Genomic DNA, 15658 nt, shown 5'->3' on the forward strand with positions numbered 1-15658 from the left:
TATTCAAATATTTTATTATTATCTATAATTACATTTTCTCAAATTTGAATAATTTCGATTAAATTATGAATATTTACTAAATTGTTGAGATCAATGAAAAAAAAAAATATAAAAATTAGCAAATTAAAAATTATAAAAAAATATTAGAAATATTAGAAATATTTATTCTAACATCATTATCCAACAAAAATATATATTAATAATCATCTTTGTTTCATCCAACTAAATTCATTCAACAAAAAATATTAGAATAACATCATAACCGAAAAAGCATTTATACTAATGACCCAGACACACATGTTGGGTGCGTGACGTATTGTATATTGGATATGTTGCTTACTCAATTTATAGAATGAATGTTGGATATTTGTGACTCGAAAAGAATATTGTGATACGTTGTAAGTTATATGATGAATTTTTAGTCACCACATCTATTTATACTATGAATTTTGATTAGAATTCTGGAAATTTGCTTTGATTGTTACTTAAGGAAGAACACAAGAATCTCGAACCGAATATCGAACTCGAAACTTGATCGGTGACCATGAATCAAATACTACGAACAAATCTATTTGTAACAAGACACAAAAAAATTTACGTGGTTTGATCGAAGACCTACGTCCAAGGAGAATAACCAAGTTTGTTTTTATTGATGTCACCCCAAAGTGGTGTGACAAGTTTTACAAAAGAAAAAAGGTCCCCCCAATTACAAGTTTTGCCTTCTTTTATGACCCTCGGATATTGTTCCTCAAAACATGGATTCTTCCCCATGCTGTGCTTATCTGAACATTCTGTCATGAAGGAGTTCTTCCAGCCGTAGGTTTTTGAAAAACCCTATCAATTATTGTGGCCAAATGATAAATTTCTTGTCCCGACTAATGGGTTGAATGGTCCAACTCTTTGTGAGACACACTCCAACAATTGTACATGAATGTTTTCTAGTATATCTGTATGAAAACTTTGAAAATTGAGATATAATTAAAATTGAGCACCTAATACAAAAAATAAATATAGTACTCATATTGGATATAAATAAAATTCTTTAAGATATGCCTCTCATATCATACATATTACATACTTATTTAAGGTAAAAAAATTTATGAGATGGTCTCACGGGTCATCCATGAAAAAATATTACTTTTATGCTAAAAATATTACTTTTTATTGTGGATATCGACAGAATTCACCAATCTCAAATAAACTTCATTTTTATTTAATCGCATAAAAATTTCATATCTTTTCATTTAGGGTCGGATATCAAATTTTACGTCTAATGCGGAAGATAGTCATCTCTATTGCAAACTAACATAGTGGCAGTAGTCATTTCAAGTTAGATATTCAGACAAAAGCCACAAACGTAAGTTATGCAGAGCCTAGAAATCGGACCTCTATCTTGCTAGAAAATCGTTTACTTTTCAGTCAACTTGCAATGGGTAACTGCAGCAGCCTTCACACCACCACCAATAAATCTCCGGCCCAAGCGAACGGCGGAGCTACACATCCCACCGTCACCGTCCTGCCTTCAGATGAGCCACCACCTCCCCGCCGTCCCCTTCCCACCGGCCCAGGCCGCGTCCTCGGGCGACCCATGGCGGATATCCATTCCGTCTACATTTTTGGCCGCGAACTTGGCCGGGGTCAATTCGGGGTGACCCATCTCGTGACCCATCGCGCCACGCGCTTGACCTACGCCTGCAAGTCAATCGCTACAAGGAAACTCCTGAACGCTGATGACGTGGAGGACGTGCGCCGTGAGGTTCAGATCATGCACCATCTCACCGGAAACCGTAACATCGTGGAGCTGAAAGAGGTATTTGAGGATCGGCATAATGTGCATTTGGTGATGGAATTGTGCGGCGGCGGCGAGCTCTTCGATCGGATTATTGCCAAGGGACATTACTCGGAGCGCGCGGCGGCGGGGCTGTGCAGGCAGATTGTGACCGTGGTGCACGCGTGTCATTCCATGGGGGTTATGCACAGAGATTTGAAACCTGAGAATTTCTTGTTATTGAGTACTCGTGAGGATTCACCGCTTAAGGCTACTGATTTTGGATTGTCCGTGTTTTTCAAACAAGGTACTGTGTTTATGACCGGGTCACTGTAATTTTTATAATTTTTTTTTCTAGGAAGATGTTTACATTATATGCATGAGAGAAATGCGTATGGTGCTTTTTATAGAGTTAGAATAGATAATAGTTGTTGCAAAAGTTTAAAATTGTGAACCGTGAAGAATATCATACTGAGCAATTTCACCTTCTTCGAGGTGAAAGAGAATTTTGTCTGTTGGTCAATGCAATGTTGTGGTTGAAATCAATACAATAAGGGAGAAATTTTTTATCCTGTAGTTCACTTTTGATTCGTTGATCTTAGTTTTCATGATCTTAATCCGAGTTCCTTGTTCGGTTGGCCTTTCATATCATTACTTGTTATGTGAGGAAAAATTCACACTAGCATCATCTAGTGAACATTCAGAAATTCGCTTGAGTTAGGTAGGCTTAGGCATAATTGACTGAAATTTAAATGAAAAGGGGGCTCTCCATATTTTCTTGATCTTAATGGATAGAAAGAGAAACTTATTTGGTTTTTCTTCCTTGAGCAAACAGAAAGCCAGAGTTGAATTTAATGTATATCAGAATAGTCGATCATGGATAAACACAGGTCATAATGATAATACGTCAAAGTAACACTGACAAAATGTTTTGTTGATAAAAATTCTCTTCTTATATTCTGTTGCTTAATGTTTTGAATCATGTATCCAAGGAAAAACAGATTCGGCCCAAAAATGGTTCTATTGGATTTATTTCAGAACTGCTAAATCCTTTGTTCACTATCTGCCGACTGCAGGAGAAGTATTCATGGATCTTGTTGGTAGTGCGTACTATGTGGCTCCTGAAGTGTTGCGTCGAAGTTATGGCTCCGAAGCTGATATTTGGAGTGCGGGAGTGATCCTCTATATTTTACTTAGTGGTGTTCCACCCTTCTGGGGAGGTATCATTTTTTTATATATGTTCGGTCGCTTTTATTCAGTTATCATAATTGGGCTCATAAATCTGAAGGTAGAGGGTGCAGGAGGGAAGTGGTGCTCGATTGATGAGTGGAGCACAAAAGTTTTTCATCTATTAAGATTGTTGTCAGAAATTGCTGCCTATTTGTGATATATCAGTGATGTTTGCTGTTTTATCTCCAGAGAATGAGAATGGGATATTTGAAGCTGTTTTGCATGGTCACCTTGATTTTGTATCTGATCCTTGGTCATCGATATCAAGTAGCGCCAAGGATCTTGTGAAAAAGATGCTACAAGCTGATCCTAAGGATAGGCTGACTGCAGTTGAAGTCTTAAGTAAGTGTCTTTCTTCGTTGCTTCAGAATGTTGAAAAATGTCTATTCAGCGGAAATGGGAACCAAGGCTATTCTGCATCGTTTCTCACATATCATAATCTGTACCAAACATGTATAAGATGACGAATACTCATATACCTCTGTCTTTGATTTATTTGAAATCCACCATAGTCATGAATTTAGCTCAACATTTGCAATGTATAGAAAAATTCATAAAAATCTTTGGTAACAATTTTTTGGTAACATGTTATCGGGATTAATTATAGAATATATTGTATATTTGATTTGTTTTTTTCATTGAGCTACCTTTTTAGTTTACGTGTCATAGTTGTCAGAATTGAAGGCTAGTAATGTCACATCATATGTGTTTGGTTTCTTAATGGTTTTTTTAGGTATCAGATCCGGAGATTTGAAATTGATGAGAAAAATATATTTTTGGGAATGAGAACAAATATTAAATGGCAATGATTAGTTTCAATAATTGAAATGGAAATCGTTCGCGATAACTGAAACAAAACATAGCCTTCTTTTTCATTGTTCTTTCATTTCATTGTGAAAATGGTACGGTACTTGTGTAACAAAGTCCAACTTTTCAAAATTACAGACCATCCATGGATGAGAGAAGATGGAGATGCATCCGATAAGCCTCTTGACATCGCTGTTTTAAGTAGAATGAAGCAGTTCCGAGCGATGAACAAGCTCAAGAAAGTAGCTCTCAAGGTCAAAACATATCCTTCATGTGGCAGAACTGCACTTTTTCATGCTTCTGACGAATTCTAATCCATTGTAATTTCAAGGTAATTGCTGAAAATCTTTCGGAAGAAGAAATCATTGGCTTGAAGGCGATGTTCAAATCCATGGATACAGATAACAGTGGAACCATTACTTTTGAAGAGCTAAAAGCTGGTCTACCAAAGTTGGGTACCAAACTCTCTGAATCAGAAGTGAGACAATTGATGGACGCGGTACATCTCTGATTTTATTTATCAAAGCTATATAGAGGACAATCAACTTCACTATTGGGTTGCAACACTTGGCACGTTGTCTTGTTTTGCATGATAACGATTGAAATTCAATCATGCTTGGGTGCTTTACAATTTATAAATATTTATATTTAAGTTTTACTAAAGGCTATACATTTTGGTTAAGTGACAAATGTTAGTTTTTCAAACTGATATCAAAGTTAAAGTCACTTGTTCAATATGAATGTAAATTAGAACAATTGTTGGGTGCAGAATTGTTGGTTTTGCGGCAATTCTTCGTGTTTTTTGTGTTTGGCTGCCTGTGGCATGACGATTCAATTGTGGTGTTTATGCTGCTATATAGCTGAAAAGATTTGAGTAACTTTATTAAGTTACTAGCTCTAGGTCTTATTATCACCATTAGTTTGGGGTCATATTCAGATTTACTCGTAGTACATGAAAAAGAGCAGCACACAACATTTAACGGTATGAAATCTTTTGTGCATTGTTGCAACAATTTTCTTCCTTCAATATATTTTCTTGCTGTAAAAATGCCACACATTATAATTTCTTAACATTGTAAGATGCTTCTTGATTTCAATCATGACAATTAGTTTTCAAAAAGTTTGGCCACTGAAACTCATGAGGTGTTTCCAGGCTGACGTTGATGGAAATGGAACAATAGATTACATTGAATTTATAACAGCAACAATGCACATGAACCGAGTCGAGAGGGAAGACCATCTGTACAAAGCCTTTGAATATTTCGACAAGGACAAAAGCGGGTAATACTTGGTTTTCATCCACCTTTCTGCTTATTTTGTTGGACAGTATTCACAGTTTTCTAATGCTTGCCTCTGAAATTAGGTATATCACAATGGAAGAACTCGAGCATGCGCTGAAAGAATACAACATGGGTGATGCTAAAACGATTAAAGAAATCCTTGCAGAAGTAGACACAGACAATGTAAAGTTTTCTTTCCCTTCAATAATCTCTCATGTTGACAGGGAGTCTGCTACACACTGGAGCAAAATTCGAGGCCAAGATTTATTTACCACTTAGAAAGTTGGAAAATGATGAGAAAATTATGCTTAATCGTGTTGATATAAGAGATTATAGAGAGTGAACGTTATTTAATGCAAAAATCATATATTGTTTTTCATTATGTTCCGTGACAGGATGGGAGGATAAACTATGATGAGTTTGCTGCGATGATGAGGAAAGGCAACCCAGATTTGGTCGCAAATAGACGACGGAAATAGAATCAACCCAGGCTTCATGACCAGTAAGTATTATGTACGTTTTGATGGGTTCCAACTGTTTCCCTTTCTCTCCGGTCACATTCGTGCCCCGGAGAAAAGAGCTGGATCATATGTGGTTGCTTCAGTTTCTCTTGTAGCCAGTGGTGGAGGTTGAGGAAGGATGGTCCTTTTTGGGGTTTTTCCTCTGTTAAGTGCCTTTTAATTTCTGTAAATTGTCTCACACTTTGATTGTTTACTTTTGAGATTGAAGTACAGGATGTTATTATATACATGTATTTGGTATGTATTTTACCCATTAAGTTTTGAGCTGTTTATTCTTCAATAAAAAGACTGTCAATAAAAAAAGGGGTCTTTTCTTCTATAAGCTCGAGTTTGGCTTGAACCAAGGGCTGCATATATATCGTTTATGCCCCTGGTAAAGTAAATACAACGCTTGCTTTTGGTTAAGAACTGTAAAACAATTTCAAATATAATCTTCTTCTTCTTCTTCTTTTTTTACAGAGATTAAGTATGTAATTGGGAAAAAAAAAATTTACACACAATTTTTTATTTTATTTTTATTTTATTTATTTCATTAAATTAATGATTTTGCATCTTTCTAAAATGAAGTTGATTGAGCTGTATTAGTTAAACAAAAAAGAAGAAGAATTACCACTGAATATAGAAATATTAATTTGCATCCAAACAAAGGGGAGAAACAAAATATAAAATTGGTGTCTTCCCAATTCCCACCATTTAGCATAAAACTTGTTGAAACTAAATGATCAAATACAAATCACCCGAAATTGGAAAAATCAAGATCAAAGAAGAACCGACACAAAATGAAAGAATCATTACTAACAAAAACTGAAAGATGTGATTCTTTTAATTATTTAGCATAATTAATGATCGTGTAATCTCTTCATTTTAATGTCATATAATTTACACAACATCCAGTACTTGTGAATCTTGGAGTAGAGTAATTGTCCACCAAATTCCCACTCAACTTCTGTGAGAGAGTTACTTTTGTTCAGTTCTAACCTCTGTTTTGGTGGGATGCAGTTAATTTCTGATAAAATGTAGTTGGAAGATTCAACTATTATTAAATGTCCATTCCTATATAGCCTCTACTTAAACACATAAGGTTCCTTTTAGCCAAAAAACTGTGTCTTGAAACATGCAAAGGAATCTCGTACGATTGTTGCTTCTTTTCTCCTATGTAACTCTCCATCACTCCCTCCCTCTATCAACTAGCTCAAGATGGATAATAGATGAGCACACCGGAGATCGAGTGAAGCTCGTTTGTGCCAATTGGGCTGCACACCTCGAGCCCATGTTGGCAGAAGGGCTCGATAAGCAGCCTGTGGGAAAAATTGTCAAGAATGTCGCGTCAATGGGCTTCAACTGCGTAAGGCTCACATGGGCGACATACATGTTTACCCGATATGCTGACGTTACTGTAACCCAATCTTTCAGCGGCCTTGGGCTTGGAGATGCTATGGTAGGGATATCCCGAAATAACCCTCGGTTTTTGAACCTTACACTCGTCGACGCCCAACGGGCATTGATTGCAGAACTCGGGCTCCATGGTGTGATGGTGGTGCTTGATAACCAAGTTAGCCGGCCCATGTGGTGTTGTGGTGATGATGATGGGAATGGATTCTTTGGAGACAAGTATTTTGATCCTAAAGAGTGGCTCCGAGGCTTGGCAATCGTAGCCAAGCGTTACAAAGACACGCAAATGGTACGTTGCTCTTTTCATTTGGATTAAGGGCGAACCAAGAAGAGAGGAAATGAAATTGTCGTTCATCTCAACAAAAATCATATATTCAAATTTTATGTATATCCACGAAGTATATCTCGCTATCACTAATACCTTGGATCTAACAGATGTTTAGATGTGAACATTGAGGTCTTTTTTCTCTTCAATGTAGGTTGTGGCTATGAGTATGAGAAATGAGCTACGTGGTCCACTGCAAAACGAGACCGTATGGTATCGATATGTTAAAGAAGGAGCAAGAACAATTCACAGAGCGAATCCGAATCTTCTAGTGATCGTCTCGGGAATACATTACGATCTTGATTTCTCATTTCTAAAGAAAAAGCCATTGAATCTTAATTTTCAACACAAAATAGTTTACGAAACTCATCGATATTCATTTACCGAGGGACAAACAAATTTGTGGCTAAATGGACCATTAAATAGGGTTTGTAAAAGTGTCATTCAAGAATTACAAAATAAAGCTGGTTTTTTGGTTGAGGATGGGAATAAGGCACCTTTATTTGTTAGTGAGTTTGGGATAAATCAGTTGGGACTGAACCGGGCCGATAATGTTTTCTTGGGCTGTTTTTTGGGTTACTTGGCGGAGATGGATCTAGATTGGAGTATTTGGGCTTTACAAGGGAGTTATTATTTAAGAGATGGGCTTCATGGGCCGGAAGAGACTTATGGGATGCTGAATTATAATTGGAGCTCACTTAGAAGCCCCAAATTTCATCACAAACTTCAGCTTGTTCGAAGGCATTTACAAGGTAACATTTATCAAATATAACTTTTGAAATTTTTATAAATATTTTATAATTATAACAATAAATAATGAAGTCAAAATATATTTTTATGTTTCAGTTAGCATTTGAAACCTCGGTTTAATTTTGTTTTAAATAATTTAATAAAATGTGGTAAAAAGAATATTTGTTATTAGTAACACATAACGCGCGCTTCATTGCTAGCTTATATAAAATTAAATGCAGATCCTTATTCAAAAGTGCCCATGTACTACATTTTGTACCATCCATGGAGTGGAAAATGCATCAAAGCCAAGAATTCTCAAGTTTACGCAACGGATTGCCGGAGTTTTAGCCGGTGGAATCATGATGGAAGCAGAAATCCGATCCAGTTAACTGGCTCGAAATTATGCCTATCAGCCACCGGAAACGGGATTCCGGCTATCCTTTCTGGCAATTGCACGGGAAATCAAAGTCAATGGGAATTGATTTCCGATTCCAAGTTCCAGCTTGCAAGTAAAGATGAAAAGGGAACATATCTGTGCCTGGAACTGAACCACGAGAACTCATCAATGGTTGTGACAAATAAGTGTCTCTGTTTGGACGATGATTCGGATAGTAGTTGTCAAGAAAATCCAGAGACTCAGTGGTTTAAGCTTATTTTTGCTAATATTTAATAATTCTTTATTATTGTTGATATTATTTTATTGTTATGGAATATCTTTAACTTAAATTTGATCCGTGCTACCGGTAAGTTAGCGTCGGGTGGCAAGTAAATCATTAAGAAAATATTAATTTCAGTAATTTTACTATTTATATTGTATTAAATTTATGTTGGACAACTATTGTTTGTCTGATACAAATTCATAAATTTTGTTTGAGATTTAATCATAATAAATTTTGAAAAAAGTTGATATAAATTATCTATAATCACATAAATAGTAAAACGGGACGAAGGGAAAATCCCTTATACATTTTTTATGGAAATTTTAATAATGTTATGTCTGGTGTAATTTAGATTTTAACACATCTTCGAGCTTTGCCATGAAATTTTTACACGACATAAATAGCTACGATAATTAAGGATGTTGTCATTTGAAACTAAAAATAAAGATTAATCACATTATCATATTCAACTTCCAGAAGAGTACATGATTTTTTTTTTTTTACATAACCCCGCGCACTAGAGAAAAATCAAACACAGCATTTATTTCTTCCACCCCTTTTTCAGTTAAAAAATGGACTTTTTCTCAATAATTGATTAATAAATATTCTGATGATCTTACCCAAGCAGTGATCAAATCATTATAGTACATTTATGGAGAAGAAAAACAAAGACTTTTTCACGAAAAATCTGATTCTACATTATGGTAAGATCTGCATTTAATACACCTAACCTTAAATCAAACATTTTAAATTTTGCAGGCACTATAAATATGCAATAACTTTAACCTGAGACACCAGCATTCTTCTTCAATGGCAGGCAAAATGAATATCATTGAAGCGATTATTTTCCTGCTTCTTCTTCAAACAGCAAATTCATTCGGTCTCGCGACTAACTCCAGATGGATAGTGAATCAAGCAACAGGAAAACGAGTAAAACTCGCCTGCGTGAATTGGGTCTCACACTTGCAGCCAATGATAGCAGAAGGGATGGAAAAACAGCCCCTGAAATACATAGCAGGGCAGATAGCCGCAACTGGGTTTAACTGTGTGAGATTCACATGGGCTACATTCATGTTTACCAGGGCTGACTATGGTAACCTTACCGTGTCGCAATCACTAGATAAATTTGGACTGAAAGACGCGAAAGCGGGGATTGCTAAAAATAATCCCCAGTTTCTGAACATGAATGTGATTGAAGTTCATAAAGCAGTGGTGAATGAACTTGGGAGGAATAATCTGATGGTGGTGCTGGATAACCATATCAGCGAGCCAAAATGGTGTTGCAATGGCACTGATGGGAATGGGTTCTTCGGGGATGTCAGCTTTGATCCCGATGAATGGTTAAAGGGACTGGCAGCGGTTGCAGCGACGTATAAGGGCAACCCCGCGGTGATTTTTTCAAAAAATATATATATAAAGCGCCTTGAATACGCAAATCTTTAAATTTGTTTCGTTCTTGTAGAAAAAAATGGCCAATTCTTCACATATCCTTAATTTGCAGGTAGTAGCAATGAGCATGAGAAATGAACTAAGAGGTGACAGACAAAACGAGCCGGATTGGTACAAATACATGCAACAAGGCGCCCTCGTCATCAATAAACAAAACCCTGATGTATTAGTAATAGTCTCTGGTCTACACTACGACACCATTCTAGGATTCCTGAAATCAAATCCATTTGGGGTGAACATAGGCAATAAGTTAGTGTTCGAAGCACATTGGTACACCTTTGGAACCACAGCTGAGAAATGGAAGTCTCAAACCAACCTAGTGTGCGCAAGCATGACTCAAAGTGCTGAAAACAATTACCTTTTCTTGATTAGAGGAAACCATTCTTACCCTCTGTTTCTTAGTGAATATGGTATAGACCAAACAGGTGTAAATGAGGCTGATAATCGGTATATAAGTTGCTTCTTGGCGGCCATAGTAGAAAGTGATATAGATTGGGCGTTATGGACTTTTCAAGGAAGCTACATGCTTAGAGAGGGTGGAGTTAACATTGGAGAATCTTATGGGATTATGGATTTTAATTGGGTTCGTCCTAAAAATACTACTTTTGTGCAAAGATTGCAATTTGCGAGACAGATGAATCAAGGTACCATTCAAGTTCTCACTATATATATATATTCTTTTTCATGCTTTAGGTATTGGGTTTAAATCAAATAATTGAACACATGCACATTTAAAAAAATAATGAAAACAAGTTTTCCTTTTTATCATGTTTATTTATTTAACCAATCAATTAGCTAGCGGCCAATAACTAGAGTTTTGGTTTAAGCAAGTGACGTTAATTATATGTTTGTATTTTGAAAATAAGATCAATTTTTTTTTTTTAATTCTTGAATTGTTTATCCATGAAATAACTTTGACAAAATTAAAAATTTAGTCACATAAACCATATGTTTTCCATTTTTTTTTTCCATTTTCGGTTAGCTATAATAAACTAATTTTTTCACAGATTCAAATCCGAGTCATCCAACTTCCTACAAAATATTCCACCCCCAAACTGGTCAATGCGTGAAGTTTGGCGAAAACGATATCTTCCTATCCAACTGCGTCTCTGCAACTCGATGGGATCAACACCAAGACGGTGGTCCAATCAAGCTTGCCGGAAGTCCACGGTGCCTAGTGGTGGCGGGAGACAATGTTGCCGCACATGTTTCGAAGGATTGCGCCAGCAATAGCAGCAAGTGGAAGACTGTTTCCAACTCTAGGCTTCATTTAGCTGCCCAGAATGGTCAAGGGAGTTATTTGTGCTTAGAAAAGAATGCAGTCGATGCCACAATTCTTACTAAGAAATGTCTCTGTGTAGGAGACAACCTAGTCGATCTTCCTACCTGTGCTGAAAATCCTCAAGTACAATGGTTTAAGCTTGTCCCCGTTGTAAGGCCCGAGAAAGTGATTACTGTAATCTGAAATGATTTATTATTTAATCAAGGTAATTATAGACGGATCGGATCGAACCGGGAAAGATGAGACAAGACGCGAAATATATGTGCGAGGGTGTGCATTCGCGCACATGCGCGACGTGTAAGCGCGCACATGCGCATAATGTCCAAAACCTCTCGCGCATATGCGCGGGACAGGGCGCGCATATGCGCGAGGTAGGTGAAATGCCGAGGAAAAACTCCAGAGAACTCGGAGCATATGCGTGAGGGAAATGGCGCACATGCGCGTGATGGACAGAAGGCTCGGCGCATATGCGCGACGATTTGCGCGCATATGCGCGAGCACCCCAGTAGCAAATTTTGGATAAAGCCTCCGGCGCATATGCGCGGGGCTTGGGCGCCCATATGCGCCAGTCATGCAAAATGTAAGGATGCCACTTGGTCTCTCGTATGCAGCATGGGTGTATATATATACATATAAACGTTAAGGATCAGAAAATAAATGGAAAGGAAAGCTTTGGGGAAAGGCTTCGTTCGTAAATTTCGAAATTAATTTACGAGAAATCTGTCCGTTCGATTTTGAATCTGAATACGGTATTGTGTTCCTATCGACGTCAGCTACAACTTGACGTAAGTTTTGCTACGTTTTGACATGTTTTGAAATTAGACTATTGTCAGAATTGAATAGGATTCATATATGATGTTCTTGTCATTTTAGACATCATAGAATCGAAGTCAGATTGAAGAACAGATTGATTATGTAATTGTTATGATTTTTGGAGTCGATTTGACTGAGAATTCATATCAGATATGTATGATTATTGAGATTATGACTGATATCGACATTAATTATGAGTTTTGGTATTATATCTGTGATGTTTGGATTGACGGGGTTATCGAGACTGTATTGTTATACCGTCGAAACATCAGTTGGTTGATATTGAACAGATTCGGTAGTGATTTTGATTATATCGTAGTATTGCCGATATGAATTGGATGGTGTCTTGATTCGACATTGATCAGATTATGTGTTTTGATTTGAATTGATCAGAACAGGTTCTGAATTGAGTTGTTATTGATATTATTTCTGTTCGATATTGTTATTACCAGATTGGGAATGGACCGAGACAGAGTCGGGACTTCTTCTTCTTCTTCTGAGCGAGAAGATAAATGTATAAATTAATGTTGAGTTGGGATTGCACAACTCGAGTGAGGTTTGACTCGAGTTTCCCTAAATCACATACTTTACTTTATTGCATTGATATTGCATTGATTTGACTGATATACTTGTTCTCTTGATTATAGATAGCAGGTATTAGACGAGTAGTCTTATGACAGAAGTGCTGATAGTGGTGGGATCACCACGGGCACATTGTACGATGCCATGAGATAGTGTATTGGCGGAAGTGCCATAGTCTGTCACTGGATAATTGGCTATCGATGTGGATAGAATTATAGCTCCTTCTATTACTGGTGATCAGTACTGTATCGATGTGGATAGAATCATAACTTCTTCTATTACTGTTGATCGAGGTTATATCGATGTGGATAGAATCGGAGTTTCTTCTATTACTGGTGATCGATACTATACTGATGTGGATAGAAACAGAGCTTCTTCTATTACTGGTGATCGATACTATATCGACGTGGATAGAACTGGAGTCTTTTCTATTACTGTTGGTCGATATGGAATGCCAATGTCTGGAAACCGGGATCCCTATGCTAGGATTGAGTCTAGTCTAAAATGTAGAGTCACGAGTTTGAGTGACAGTTATATCGATTGATATTGATGGATGTTGAATGATGTTCCTGATTGGTACATGCTTAGAATAGATTTATTCTTGATATTGAATTATGTTCCTGATCAGGGTACATGTATAGAATATGATTTATTCTTGTAATGGATTTATATCATGATTTTGATATATGATAGAATTTTCTGTTATATGCTTTTATATTGTTTATATGATGGCATGTATACATGATTTATACTGGGATATTTATATCTCACCGGAGTTATCCGGCTGTTGTCTTGTTTGTATGTGTGCATGACAACAGGTGGGCTAGGATCAGGGTCAAGAAGAGTACGAGGCTGGACTAGATAGCGTGGAGATCCGGGCTTTGAAGCAACTTAGGATTCAGCACCGACTTGTAGTTGAACCTAGTCGGATTAATGTAGATTATACAATAATTGTATGTTATGTTTAATATGTAATTTGAATTTAATTACATTACGTTTCCACTGTTTAATTTAAGAAAAAAAATTTAGACCATGTTCATTATACTTGATTAAAAACACAAATATACTAAATGGAGGAAGTACTAAGGGATGTGATAAAAACTTGCGTGAGACTGTCTCACGGGTCGTATTTTGTGAATTGAATATTTTATTTGGGTCACAAATGAAAAAATATTACTTTTTATTCTAAGATGATTACTTTTTATTGTGAATATCGGTAGGGTTGACACGTCTCACAGATAATGATTCGGAAGACCGTCTGTCATTATTTAATAATTAAACAAATATGGGGAAGGGTATTTTTGGTACTATATAGTTTAATGTAATAGTTAACCACACTCTTTAAAAACAGACCAAACGCAACACTATTTTCAGCACTACATTGAAATCTAAAGTTATCACAGTTTTAATCATTTATGTGATAATCATTTAAGTAATCCTATCATTCAAACCAAACACAGCCTATGCGTTTGGTTGCAATATAAAATAAACTAATGATTAGTAAGTAAATGATAAAGAAAATGATTGTTGTAGAAATGTAATGTATGGTAGTGTGTTTGGTAAGATTTTTAAGTATGGGATAATTTTAAAATTTTTGATGAAATGACAAAATTGCCCTTCCTCTTTTATTTTTCTTCTTCCACTCCGATGGCGGCGGTCCGGCGGTGGTCCGACGGTGACGGTCCGGCGGCGGCTGTGCGGTGGTCCGGTGAAGGCTGTGGGGTGGCGTCCGGCGAATTTCCGACGGCGGCGAGGTCCGACTGCGGTCCGACGAGGGCGGCGGCGGCGGTCCGGCAGCCGAGGTGGTTCAATAGCGGTGAAGGAAGAAGCGTAAAATTGGAAAGAGAGTAGGGATATAGGAGAGATTAATCATATTTCGGAGGAAGGAGGTATTATTTAATCACGCATAATATCACCTAATCACTTGTAGGAGAGATTGAGCTGGATAAATAAAAATCGTACAAAACACAGGATAAAGTGTGATAAAATAATCAATCCTACCTAATCCTATCTAACAAACGCAGCCTTATTTAGTTCATCTATGTAAATGGTGTGGAGAATTTTAGTCCTTTTAGATCGGCCTAGTAGAATAACTGTCCATCCACCCGGTTCCGTGGATCGAGTTAGTTAGATTTAATATTTTTGATAATTTTCTATTTTAAAATATAAATTGATAAAAATGTTAAAAAAAAAATTAGCATTTAAAATTAATATTGTGCCGTTGGGCAGGGTCATTTATTAGGGCACCCACATTGGTATGTTAATGGGTGTTATTAACACCCATTAACATTAAAGCACCAATGTGGGTGGAGGTGTTATTAATTTTTTGTGCCAAGTCAGCAGAAAAATTCATCAGAATGAACGCCCAATTGATATCGCTGAAATCGGTGATGCTAGCTGGGAGGTCAGATCCCTGCTTGGAGAGCTCGGACCAAACGTTTGAACGCTGTCTGGGAGGTCGGATCTTCACCTTGGGAGCTCGGATCAGACACCTCGAAATCCAGAAACACAAACAAGAGTGTTAGAAGGGGGCCGGAAGGTTGTTCCGGCGTAGCCCCTCCGACGCTCAAGTCAGAAAACTGAGAGAGAAAACTGTGTGTGCAAAGAGAATGTGAAAAAGTATGAATTAATAAAATAATGAAAGGCCGTTAATCCGAAATTTGCGACGGTTTTTGAAAAACTGTCGCAAATTCAAAAGCGTCACTACTTTCTTATTTTTTTTAAAAAAAATCGCAACTTGCGACGGTTTTGTAAAAACCGTCGTTATTTGCGACGGTTTTATTAAAAACCGTCGCTAATAGCGACAGTGTTTGAAAAA

At 36.9% G+C, this 15658-nt stretch overlaps 3 protein-coding genes across 3 annotated transcripts; all 3 read left to right on the forward strand.

Annotated features, from left to right (window-relative positions):
* Positions 1–1240: 1240 nt before the first annotated feature.
* On the forward strand, positions 1241–5831 carry LOC140834550 (calcium-dependent protein kinase 1-like). The gene is made up of 8 exons (XM_073199513.1): positions 1241–2075; positions 2845–2988; positions 3188–3340; positions 3944–4059; positions 4137–4304; positions 4959–5086; positions 5169–5268; positions 5481–5831. The coding sequence occupies exons 1-8, from the start codon at positions 1430–1432 to the stop codon at positions 5562–5564; spliced, it is 1539 nt and encodes a 512-aa protein (XP_073055614.1). The 5' UTR covers positions 1241–1429; the 3' UTR covers positions 5565–5831.
* Positions 5832–6715: 884 nt separating this feature from the next.
* On the forward strand, positions 6716–8808 carry LOC140833521 (glycosyl hydrolase 5 family protein-like). Its single transcript, XM_073197855.1, has 3 exons — positions 6716–7287; positions 7478–8075; positions 8295–8808. Exons 1-3 carry the CDS (start codon positions 6721–6723, stop codon positions 8723–8725), a joined length of 1596 nt encoding a protein of 531 aa, XP_073053956.1. The 5' UTR covers positions 6716–6720; the 3' UTR covers positions 8726–8808.
* Positions 8809–9524: 716 nt separating this feature from the next.
* On the forward strand, positions 9525–11628 carry LOC140835499 (glycosyl hydrolase 5 family protein-like). The gene is made up of 3 exons (XM_073200991.1): positions 9525–10103; positions 10216–10807; positions 11171–11628. The coding sequence occupies exons 1-3, from the start codon at positions 9525–9527 to the stop codon at positions 11626–11628; spliced, it is 1629 nt and encodes a 542-aa protein (XP_073057092.1).
* The last annotated feature ends 4030 nt before the right edge of the window (positions 11629–15658 follow it).

Source organism: Primulina eburnea, chromosome 6 (assembly GCF_022965805.1).
Source record: "Primulina eburnea isolate SZY01 chromosome 6, ASM2296580v1, whole genome shotgun sequence".
NCBI lineage: Eukaryota > Viridiplantae > Streptophyta > Magnoliopsida > Lamiales > Gesneriaceae > Primulina > Primulina eburnea.

What these genes read in the sequence shown, in the direction of transcription:
- LOC140835499 (XM_073200991.1), top strand. Translation starts at nt 9,525, where the DNA reads ATGGCAGGCAAAATGAATATCATTGAAGCGATTATTTTCCTGCTTCTT. An exon ending in CGTATAAGGGCAACCCCGCG is followed by an intron (nt 10,104 to 10,215) that starts GTGATTTTTTCA and finishes CTTAATTTGCAG; the next exon opens with GTAGTAGCAATGAGCATGAG. An exon ending in TGCGAGACAGATGAATCAAG is followed by an intron (nt 10,808 to 11,170) that starts GTACCATTCAAG and finishes ATTTTTTCACAG; the next exon opens with ATTCAAATCCGAGTCATCCA.
- LOC140833521 (XM_073197855.1), top strand. Translation starts at nt 6,721, where the DNA reads ATGCAAAGGAATCTCGTACGATTGTTGCTTCTTTTCTCCTATGTAACT. An exon ending in GTTACAAAGACACGCAAATG is followed by an intron (nt 7,288 to 7,477) that starts GTACGTTGCTCT and finishes TCTTCAATGTAG; the next exon opens with GTTGTGGCTATGAGTATGAG. An exon ending in TGTTCGAAGGCATTTACAAG is followed by an intron (nt 8,076 to 8,294) that starts GTAACATTTATC and finishes AATTAAATGCAG; the next exon opens with ATCCTTATTCAAAAGTGCCC.
- LOC140834550 (XM_073199513.1), top strand. Translation starts at nt 1,430, where the DNA reads ATGGGTAACTGCAGCAGCCTTCACACCACCACCAATAAATCTCCGGCC. An exon ending in TTCGACAAGGACAAAAGCGG is followed by an intron (nt 5,087 to 5,168) that starts GTAATACTTGGT and finishes CTCTGAAATTAG; the next exon opens with GTATATCACAATGGAAGAAC. An exon ending in CAGAAGTAGACACAGACAAT is followed by an intron (nt 5,269 to 5,480) that starts GTAAAGTTTTCT and finishes GTTCCGTGACAG; the next exon opens with GATGGGAGGATAAACTATGA.